This window comes from Rhinopithecus bieti, unplaced genomic scaffold (assembly GCF_001698545.2).
Source record: "Rhinopithecus bieti isolate Rb0 unplaced genomic scaffold, ASM169854v2 scaffold_28055, whole genome shotgun sequence".
Lineage (NCBI taxonomy): Eukaryota > Metazoa > Chordata > Mammalia > Primates > Cercopithecidae > Rhinopithecus > Rhinopithecus bieti.
In genome coordinates this window covers 1,838,785-1,849,788 of record NW_016812914.1, presented here as the reverse complement: position 1 = coordinate 1,849,788, position 11,004 = coordinate 1,838,785, and the positions used below count along the sequence as shown (strand labels likewise).

General features: G+C 59.4%; 1 protein-coding gene across 1 annotated transcript in view; it reads right to left on the bottom strand.

Annotated features, from left to right (window-relative positions):
* Nucleotides 1-1,111: 1,111 nt before the first annotated feature.
* The window catches only part of MAP2K2 (mitogen-activated protein kinase kinase 2), a 35,952-nt gene continuing 26,059 nt past the window's right edge, over nucleotides 1,112-11,004 (bottom strand). Inside the window, exons 4-8 of the mRNA XM_017847153.1 lie at nucleotides 10,245-10,521; nucleotides 8,345-8,409; nucleotides 5,753-5,814; nucleotides 4,716-4,761; nucleotides 1,112-1,498 (exon numbers count right to left, since the gene is read on the bottom strand). Of these exons, the coding sequence (XP_017702642.1) occupies nucleotides 1,388-1,498; nucleotides 4,716-4,761; nucleotides 5,753-5,814; nucleotides 8,345-8,409; nucleotides 10,245-10,521 (561 nt within the window). The 3' untranslated portion in view covers nucleotides 1,112-1,387. The remainder of the gene's footprint in view (nucleotides 1,499-4,715; nucleotides 4,762-5,752; nucleotides 5,815-8,344; nucleotides 8,410-10,244; nucleotides 10,522-11,004) is intronic.

Sequence of the window (11,004 nt, the reverse complement as noted above, 5' to 3'; positions counted from 1 at the left end):
TCTCCAGAAATACAGTGCCAGCCACCCTTCCCCTACAATTCGCCTACAGATAAGTATCAGCTTGCTGGTAGTCTCCAGGAAGTACTGAAGGGGGAGGCTCGCAACCTCAAGAGCCTTACAGAGCTCAGAGGGACCCTAGAGTGACCCAGCCGCCCCCACATCTAGCCCAGAGGGGGCCTCCTCTGTCCAGGGACACGGCCCTGAAGGCAGAAAGGCTGGGCTTTGGGTCTCGGACAACCGGAGAAGCAGGTGATAGGCCTCCGGGAACCCTGAGGACTCCAGGACAAGCCCTCGCCGTTTCATCTGCAACCCACTGCGGCGGAAAGGCTGAGGCCCGAAAGGGTGACATGCCCTGGTGGTCACTTCTGATTTGTTGGACGAGGAGAGGTGACAGAACCACCTGCCCTGGGCAGGGCCTGCTGCAGGCACAGGGTGGGTGCAGGGCGTGTCTCGGGACCTGCTGGGGTTTCCAACCACACCGACAGCTTGGAAAGCCAGCACTTCCTTTCTGTGGGGCCGAGTCTCAGCTCAGCTGCCACTGCTGGGAGCCGCCGCTCTCTGAAGAGTGGGGACAGGGAGAGGACCGAGTCACGCTGGGGAAGAAGCAGGGGCGGCCTTCCCTTGGAGGCTACGTGACAGGAGCAGTGTGGAGGAAGTGGCTTCCATCACGGAAGGCCGAAACTCTGCCTTCCACAGGCAGACAGTGGTGGGGAGGACAGAGGGAAGCCAGGTGGCACTTCCCTTCTTTTCCAGTCAGAGCCCTGCTCTGTCGCCCAGGCTGGAGTGCGCTGGCGCTGTCGCGGTTCCCCGCAGCCTTGACCCCGGGTTCCAGCGATCCTCCCACCTCAGCCTCCCAAAGCACTGGAATGACAGGCATGAGCCGCCGCCCCAGCCTCGCTCTCCTTCCTTTCGGTGAGAGCCGCCATCGCCTGGGGGCTCCCTGCAGGTCTTCATCCCTGACCCAAAGGGAGCGGCTGGCCCTCGGGAGAGCCCTGCGCCCTCAGCCTCGGCGCCCCGCGACGCAGGCCAGCTCAGCGACGCCCTCTCCATGCTGGGTTGAAGCGAACCCAGCACCCACCGCCGAACGGAAGAAAGCAGCACGAGGGTGCGGTTTGCTTTTTCTCTCCGTTTTGGTTTGTAACCTAAGGAAGCCGAGGCTCCGAGACCACACACAGCAGCGTCGCCCGTCCCCGGAGGCATCTCGGCTGGGACGGGCAGGACAGGAGACCCCTGTTCCTGCGTGCGCAGTCGCCCCGCCACAATGCTCTCCGCAGGGGTGAGGCAGGAGGGTGGGGTGGAGGCACCAGCCTGTCCTCAGCTGGAAGGGCGGGGCGTGGACAGGGACGGTGGGCAGGTCACCAGCAGGACACGGGGAGCCCAGCCACTGTCACATGGCGGTACGCGTGGGTGTGCCGGGCTGGTTCAGTCGCAGGGTTTTACACAACCACCCAGCAAAATCCACTTCTTCCACCTCGGACCGCTTGATGAAGGTGTGGTTCTGCAAGGAAAGGGGAGCCGTGAGTATCCGGGCCTGGAGTCACAGTAGACCGGGGAGGGCCAGTGTCTGCCCAGCCCTGGCAGATAGTGCAGGACAGAAAGCAAAAAACAGAGGAGCCCCTCCCTCCTCCCCAGGAAGACGCACTTGGGGCAGGAGAGGGAGAGCCACCCAGAAAGGGCAGCGGCGTCCGCCAGGCCTGCGAGGGGTCTCAGGATGCTGCACTCCACCCGGGGCGGGGACACCACCAGCCCGGCAGCCTGGGCTCCCAGGGGAGGGTCAACGCTCACGCAAGCCAGGTCCTCCGGCCACTGTGGACACTGGGGCTGGATCGTTCTCTGGGGTGGGGCCATCCTGGGTACTGCAGGGTACTGAGCAGCATCCCTGGCCTCCACCCACTCCATGCCAGGGGATTCCCCAAGTCACGACACTACAGTGTCCTCAGCCATTGCCAGGGTTCCCCAGAGCAGGGCAGTCTAGGCAAGAACAGGCTGTTCCACAGAACTCTCTGCAGAGCACTGTACAGGCGCCGTCCCACCCACCAGCACATGAGGCTCCAGAGTGTGGCTCCTGTGGCTTGAGAACAAAAGCCTCAATTTTATTTCAGTTCAACAAATTCATTAATTACTTTTAGTTTTTTTTATTTTTTATTTTTCTGAGACAGAGTTTTGTTCTTGTTACCCAGGCTAGAGTGCAGTGGTGTGATCTTAGCTCATTGCAACTTCCGCCTCCTGGGTTCAAGAGATTCTCCTGCCTCAGCCTCCCCTGTAGTTGGGATTACAGGGATGTGCCACCACACCCGGCTAATTTTTGTGTTTTTAGTAGAGACCAGGTTTCTCCATGTTGCCCAGGCTGGTCTCGAAATCTTGGCCTCAAGTGATCCACTCGCCTCGGCCTCCCAAAGTGCTGGGATTACAGGCATGAGCCACTGTGCCCGGCCCCATTTAACACATTTAAACAGCCATGTGTGGTTAGTGGTTCCTGTACAGAACAGCAAAACATGAGAAGCCTCCTGGTTAGAAGGGCTGGAGGAGGAGGGCGGGTGCCCTTAGGGAAAAGGCTGGGCTGGGCCACCCCACGGCGGGTGAGCGGAGGCCTTTGGGTTCCCAGGAGGGTGGCGTCCAGGACCTTGGGCCCCCGAATGCTGCCTCTTTTGCAGCTGGAGGCAGGCAAGGGTGTCTTCCTAAAAGTCGGTGCAGGTATGGGTGAAAACCCAACCAACCTGACAGGACACATCTCGGCTAGGTCCACAGGTTGCCAGGCTACCCCACAGGGGAACATTTTTTTTTTTTTTTTGAGACGGAGTCTTGCTCTGTCCGCCGGGCTGGAGTGCAGTGGCCGGATCTCAGCTCACTGCAAGCTCCGCCTCCCGGGTTTACGCCATTCTCCTGCCTCAGCCTCCGGAGTAGTTGGTACTACAGGCACCCGCCACGTCGCCCGGCTAGTTTTTTTGTATTTTAGTAAAGACGGGGTTTCACCGTGTTAGCCAGGATGGTCTCGATCTCCTGACCTTGTGATCCGCCCGTCTCAGCCTCCCAAAGTGCTGGGATTACAGGCTTGAGCCACCGCGCCCGGCCAGGGGAACATTTTTAAGAAGCTGGTTCCAAAAAGGCTATTTCAGCCAGGCGCAATGGCTCATGCCTATAATCTCCGCACTCCGGGAGACCAAGGTGGGTGGATCACAAGTTCAAGACCAGCTTGGCCAACATGGTGAAACCCCATCTCTGCTAAAAACACAAAGATTAGCCGGGCCTGGTGGCACGAGCCTGTAATCCCAGCTAGTCGAGAGGCCGAGGCAGGAGAACTGCTTGAACCTGGGAGACGGAGGTTGCAGTGAGCTGAGATTGCGCCACTGCACTCCAGCCTAGGCGACAGAGCAAGACTCTGTCTCAGGGGAAAAAAAAAAGTTATTTCAACATTAGTACTCCTCTCTTATTTATTTATTTATTTTGGAGAGGCACAGTCTCACCATGTTGCCCAGGCTGCCCTTGAACTCCTGGCCTCAGCCATCCCCCCACGGCACTAGGATTCCAAGCGCCCACCACTGTGCCCAGCCTGCCTCATTAAAAAAGAAAAAATGTCACATTGCCAGGTGCAGTGGCTCACACCTGTAATCCCAGCCCTCTGGGAGGCTGAGGTGGGAGAATCATTTGAGCCCAGGAGTTTGAGACCGGCCTGGACAATGAGCAAAACCCTATCTCTCTAAAAAACAAGCTGAGCAGGTTGGGCGCAGTGGCTCACGCCTGTAATCCCAGCACTTTGGGAGGCCGAGGCAGGTGGATCACCTGAGGTCAGGAGTGTGAAGCCAGCCTGGACAACATGGTGAAACCCCATCTCTACTAAAAATACAAAAATTAGCCGGGCGTGGCGGCAGGCGCCTGTAGTCCCAGCTACTCGGGAGGCTGAGGCAGGAGAATCGCTTGAGCCTGGGAGGCTGAGACCGCAGTGAGCCGAGATTGCGTCATTGCACTCCAGTCTGGGAGACACAGTGAGACTCTGTCCAACCCTCAAGAAAAATACAAAACTGAAAGCCACATTCTGGTATCATAAGGTGCACGGGTTGGGCGCCTGTAGCTGGCATCTCTTCTTTTCTTACAGGCACAGAAAGTAGCGGGCTGTCTAGGAGGGCGGCGTCTCCAATCCACCCATCAGCTGTGGAGGGGTTCGAAGGTTGCTGACGGTGGCCATGGTGCGGGACAGCACCCGGGGTGCAGGCCGGGCTGAGGGCAGGAAAATGATGCCCAGGGCCCTCCTCTGAGGGCGTAGTCCCCACTGGGGAGGTGAGTTTTGGTGAACAGCTAGGCTTCCGAGGATATCAGAGGACGGGAGTTTAAGGAGACACCTAAGCACCCACGGCCTCGGGGGACCTGCCTGCCAGTGTGCACAAAAGGGACGGTCACCCTCTTGTTTGCAGGGAAAGGAGCTCGGGGAGCTGACAGCTGCCTCCAGCCTCTCATGAGGGCAAATGAGCCCAGGGTCCCGTCCTGTGGGTGCGGGACCAGCACCAGGCAGGAGCGGCGGAGCTCAGAGCCCACAGCTGTTCCCATGCACACACTCTCTGCTCCCGCAGCCACTCCAGGATGGCTTCTCATGGACGAGGGAGACCCACAGAGGGTCCTCAGTGTGGCCTGGCACACCTGGACTGCCCACATCCTGATTTCCTGGGGCCCGGGTGGCAGCCTGCACCCTCCCGGCCCCAGAACCCGTTGGCATCACTCACCGTGAGCATCTTCAGGTCCGCCCGCTCTGCTGGGTTCTTGATGAGGCTGGGGGTTCCAAGAGGCAGGACCGGGAGGCAGTAGGGGAGACAAGATAGGGCAGTTAGTTGGTGGCCCCAGGGCACCTGCGTTTTGGGCCGTGGCCGGGGGAGGCCTGGATCTGTGGCACAGACCTGCCCGCTCTGCTCTGCCGCCTGGCAGTGGACGAGGGCTCCACCTCTGCCCTTTGGTGCCAGGGGCAGGACACCCCTGGGGGGAGGGTGAGAGGGCGGGAAACCCCACCTGGTGGGTCAGAAGCCTGGACGCACCCCCAGCTAACTTTCTAATAAAAACCCCAGGCCCAGGAGCCTGAACGTCAACACGGAATTTTGTCCTTCAAAACACAACTGGCTGAGGCGGGAGCCAGAAGCAGTCGGGGCTGAGGGGCTCTTCAGACACAGAGCAGCCCCGTGTGTGGGTCAGAGGCCGTCCACGGCCTGCTGGGGGACACATCAAGGGCCCAGGACAACTTCAGCACCAGAAGTGCGGTGCCATGTCACAGCCCCCAGCTCAGACACACGGACCGGCCCTATGGGCAAGCGGGTGTCCCCAGCTCCTCCCCCATGGTCTGTGGCCCGTGCCTGAGGCCCACACCACAGATGCTGCTGGGTGCTTGGGGGCAGGAGAATGGAGAGAGGTTGGCAACCCTCCTAGAACCCGCAGGCGGGCCTCGGGGAGCCCATGGTCAGCACATCAGGGGTCCGGGGACCAGGCAGAGGTTTCTCCGGCTGCAGACAGTGAGGCAGGGACGCCATCATGGCCACAGGGCCTGCAATCCTGCTTCACCCCCAGGCTCGGGGACAGGATGGCATGGCAGCCAGGAGCTGCAGCACCACAGCCCTGGGAAAGGGAATCTGGCTTCCTGCTGGGCTCAGAGTCCTGCGTGACCCTGCACTGGGATTCTGGACGGGCAGGCTGGGCCATGGGCCCCACCCAGGACCTGGAAGGAGTGGCACATCTGGGTCCTGGCCAGGGGTGTGGGCGGCCCGGCTCCACCTACCATTTATTGACAAACTCCTGGAAGTCGGGGGTGAACACACCGTTGGGCAGCTTGGGAGGCGGCTGCGGAGGAGAACAGAGGGTGGGGTCAGCCCTGGGCGTCCTCAGGGACCCTTGGCTGTAGCCCTCCCAACCCCTCACTGTCCTGTCCGGTCACCCACCCTGCAGGCCTGGCCGACACCACATGCCAACTAGCTGCACCCTGTGAGAGCCGGCCTTCTCCCAGAAGTTCTCGTTTGAGAGTCATGGCTGGTTGGAGGGAAGGAGAAAGGGGTGCACCCCCCTTTTATAAACAGGACAACCCCTCGAGTATCATCACTTGCTTCCTTCCCCAGTGACGCTGGCTGAAGGATGAGCTTTGGGACTGGGCCCCAGAGAGGAACAGCTGGGTCCAAAATTATTTTGTTTTGAGACAGAGTCTCGCTCTGTCACCCAGGCTGAGCGTAATGGAGTGATCTCGGCTCACTGCAGCCTCCGCCTCCAGGGTTCAAGCGATTCTCCAGTCTCAGCCTCCCGAGTAGCTGGGATTACAGGTGCCTGCCACTGCACCTGGCTAATTTTTTTATTTTTAGTAGAGACAGTATTTTTTACCAGGTTGGCCAGGCTGGTCTCGAACTCCTGACCTCAGGTGATACACCCGCTGTGGCCTCCTAAAGTGCTAGAATTACACACCTGAGCCACCGTGCCCAACCAAACTGGGTCCAAAGTTTTAAGCCCAAGCACTGGGGAGCCCGGCCCAGCACACACGACCCTGGAGCGGGAGCGGCCATGGAAGTGGTGCCAGCAGTGCAGCGTCAGCGCCTCTCCTGCGCAGGGGTGGGAAGAGGCAGGGGAGCAGTGGGGGGATGTGTGCACCAGGCCTGGGTGTGGCTGCCAGGTGCAGGGAGAGCTGGGTCACCAGGGCCACCCCACCTGGCCCTGTCATCATCTCGCCACCCAATCCCAGGCCTAGCCCAGTCTGCAGGCAGCTTAGATGCCTGTTTCTCTGCCCCAGCTCCAAAGGGCTGCCAAAGACACAGAAGCCCACAGAAGGCTCAGGGAGGTGGCCTGGCCTGGTCACGTGGCCAGCAGGACCTTGGGGTGCAGTCCTGTGCCTCCCTGACAGCTGCAGGCCTGGGAGGAGGCCATGCCCCTCCTTGTGACTTGGTTTACTCATCTGGGCAGTAGAAACTCTCACACTGTGGCTCATGGGGTGGTTACGGGGACTGACAGAGCAGGAGCCACCCCAGGACCTGTAGGTCCTTCTAGGCTCTCTGGCCTCCTTCCAAGAGGCAAGGGCCATGCCTGTCCCTTTCTCTGTGGAAGTGGGGTGATTTATGAGTCCACACCCATGGGTTCCTGGACGCTCTAATGCAGAGACACTGGACCACCGCTCAAGCGGTAGGCTGGCTCCTTGGCCTGAGCCCAGGGCTGCTGGCACGCACCTCCCGCTAGACTCAGGGTGAGAGGCTGCGGCGGGAATTCTGGGTTCGTCTTCATAAAAAAACAAGGCCCTTGGGAAGGAGCTGGGCTTGTGCAGCACAGTGGAAGATGGGAGATGCGATGCACGTGGAATTGGTTCAAGAATCACTTGAACCCGGGAGGCGGAGGTTGCAGTGAGCCGAGATCAAGCCACTGCACTACAAAGCTAGACTTTGTCTCAAAAAAAAAAAAAAAAAATAGCTGGGTGTGGTGGTGTGCACCTGTAATCTCAGCTACTCGGGAGGCTGAGGCACGAGAATGACTTGAGCTTGGAAAGTGGAGGTTTCAGTGAGCCGAGATGGCATCACTGTACTCCCAGCCTGGGTGGTTTTTTTTTTTTTTTTTTTTGAGGTGGAGTCTCGCTCTGTCACCCAGGCTGGAGTGCAGTGGCGCAATCTCGGCTCACTGCAAGCTCCGCCTCCTGGGTTCACACCATTCTCCTGCCTCAGCCTCCCGAGTAGCTGGGACTACACGCGCCTGCCATCGCGCCTAGCTAATTTTTTGCATTTTTAGTGGAGACGGGGTTTCACTGTGTTAGCCAGGATGGTCTCGATCTCTTGACCTCGTGATCTGCCCTCCTCAGCCTCCCAAAGTGCTGGGATTACAGGTGTGAGCCACCGCGCCCGGCCCAGCCTGGGTGACTCTTGCTCTACTCAAGAGAGAGACTTTGCTTCAAAAAAAAAAGAAAAGAAAAGAAAAGAAAAGTCAAAAGGCGTCGAGCACAAACCTCATTCACAATANTTTTTTTTTGAGGTGGAGTCTCGCTCTGTCACCCAGGCTGGAGTGGAGTGGCGCAATCTCGGCTCACTGCAAGCTCCGCCTCCTGGGTTCACACCATTCTCCTGCCTCAGCCTCCCGAGTAGCTGGGACTACAGGCGCCCGCCACCATGCCCAGCTAATTGTTTTTTGCATTTTTAGTAGAGACGGGGTTTCACAGTGTTAGCCAGGATGGTCTCGATCTCTTGACCTCGTGATCTGCCCTCCTCAGCCTCCCAAAGTGCTGGGATTACAGGTGTGAGCCACCGCGCCCGGCCCAGCCTGGGTGACTCTTGCTCTACTCAAGAGAGAGACTTTGCTTCAAAAAAAAAAGAAAAGAAAAGAAAAGAAAAGTCAAAAGGCGTCGAGCACAAACCTCATTCACAATATAGTCCAGCAATTCGAAGATGGCCATGGCGGGCCGGCTGTCCATCCCGTGACCTGCACAGGGAGAGAGATGGAGGTGAGAGGGGCCGGGGGCCACCTCACTACTTCTGCTGGGGGTTGGGCTCCCAGGGGGCTGATCACCACTGGACACCCTCCTCCCCATGCCAGCCTAAATCGGAGGTGGGTGTGCAGAGGCACAGGACAAGGCTCCTCTGCCTGATGCTGCGTTCCATTCCCTGGGGCAGCCACTCCTTGCCTGAGCCTCTAGTGAATTAAAAAAACAGCAAAAGGAACATGAACATTTTTTGAGAAGTCACACATTGGGCTCGGTGAGGCTTGCCGGGCGTGCCAAAGTCATCACCCTCCTCTCTGGCGGGCAGGGGGAGGGACGGTGCTGACCGCAGGCAAGGACAGCAGTGTGACCTTGCATGGAGCTGCTGGCGGTGATGGTGGCAGGCCCCGAGTGCCATTCAGGACGGGAGACCGGCTAGGGGTGGCTGACCCGTCTGAGAACCAGCTGGCCAGGCCTGAGCTTGGCAGCTGGACTTTCGCCTTCTGCCTGTCCCAAAATGGGCAGGCGGGCTGGGGCCCTGGGCTGGGGACGGTATACCACCTGGGAGGGGCTGAGGCCAGGCCTGAGGGTAAGGACTTGGGGGACTCTCCCTGGGATGAGATCAAGACATCCCAGCAGTCTGGCTGGAGGGGAGGACTTGGGCTTGCCAGTGCTGTGAAAATCACCTTCTCACAGCCCCAGTCCGTCCAGGGTAGAAGGGCCACAAAATGTGGCCTGCTCATGTCATAAAATACCACTCAGCCTTTCAAAAGGAGCCAGGCGCTGACACGCACCATGGCGTGGAGGACCCTGGAGGTCACTGCGCTCCGGGAGAGAAGCCACACGCACAACACAGAAGGCCGCACAGTGTGTGATCCCATTTCTGTGAAATGCCCAGGACGGGCCAGTTCACAGGGGCAGGAAGGGGATGGAGAGGGACGGCTGACGGGGACGGGGTTTCCTCTTGGGAAGCTGAGAAGGTTCTGGAATGAGAGGTGATGAGGCGTGGCCCTGTGACTGAAAACCACTGAAATGAGGGAGTTGTGGGGTGTGTGCTTTAGTTCGGAAACGTGGTTTTAAAACCAACCAGAGTCCGCTACAGGGTCCTTTGGGGTCTAACTCCACTAACTCTCCCTGATGTCTGACTTCAAAAAAAAATCACAGGACCCTCCCGTGATTCTGCACCAAGCAGCGTCGGCCCCTGGTTCTTCCCTCAGGCGGTGGAAGTGTCTGCTCAGGCGTCTCTGGCTGGCGTCTGGGAGCTCCCGTGCCCGAGGTGCCTGCCCGAAGCGTCGGATTGTCCTCTGAGAGCCCAGCTGTCCCTGGGGCCTGAGCCCTCCCGCCCCCTCCCGGGCTGCATCCCCTCCTGTGTGTGTTGGGGCCGCAGCCAGCAGGCCACGGAGGGCCATGCCAAGTCAGATCTCCACTTCGGGGCTCCCTGGCAGGCTTGGCCTGCACACAGGAGCGTGTCACCTGCAGAATCCAGGCTCCGCAGTGGCCAGTTTCTTCCACTTTCCCGTACGTTTGAAGGCGTTCGGGATAACATGTTGGAAAATCGAACTGCCCAGGGGCTTGGCGGCAAAGCTGTGCCCCCAGATCCCTCCAGCTGGCAACGACAGCTGCAACTGCCCGGACAGAACAGGTTCGGGGCGCTCACTGCTTCCAGCTCTGTCCCCGGAAACCCCAGGACCATCTGAGGACTGCTGACCCCAGCCGGCACCATCCAGGGGACAGGTGGTACGACAGGGGCAGAGGAGAGGCAGCTGCTGGCCCAGGCACAGCAGGCCCCGCACAGGGTACTGCGCGTCTAGACCGAAGTTGCAGATGCAGGCCGTACCGCTGATGGGGCGCCCGGGGGGTCTCGGCCGAGGCGAGATGCTGCGAGGCTCTCCTTCTTCCCCGTCGACCACTGGCCGGCCAAAGATGGCCTCCAGCTCCTTGGCGTCGGGCGGGGGGATGGGGTACCTTCCGATGGCCAGCTCCACCAGGGACAGGCCCATGCTCCAGATGTCCGACTGCACCGAGTAATGTGTGCCCTGCAATCGCTCCGGCTGCAGCAGAGGCAGGAAGGAAAGAGCCCAGAGGGGCGACGATGGCAGCTGGAACCCGGGAGGCTTGCCCCATTACAGCTCCAGTCACCCTCTCCATGGCTAATGACCACAGCAATGGATGGAGAGCTGTTAAGCAATTCTACCTCCCGGCTCAGCAACCCAGGGCCTCCCTGCAGCACTTGCTGAAGAGGCTCCAGAACGACGCCTGGAGCAGGTGTTGACCGCAGCTCTTGAAGAGCCCACAACGCTCAGCGCTTTTGGGAATGGACGATCGGCCCAGGAAGCAGGGGCCTCCTTCTCCACGGCTAACATCTCACAGCCTGCTCCAAGGCTCAGTTTGGCAGGTTGCTGAATCCCCAGTCATTTCCTAAAAGGCCCCAGAGTCCAATTACTTGGTCCAGAAATTAAGTAAGGGCCGGATGTGGTGGCCCATGCCTGTAATCCCAGCACTTTGGGAGGTTGAGGTGGGAGCCCAGGAGTTAAGACTAGGCTAGCCAATATGGCGAGACCCCGCCTCTACTAAAATCATTTTTTTTTTTTTTTTTT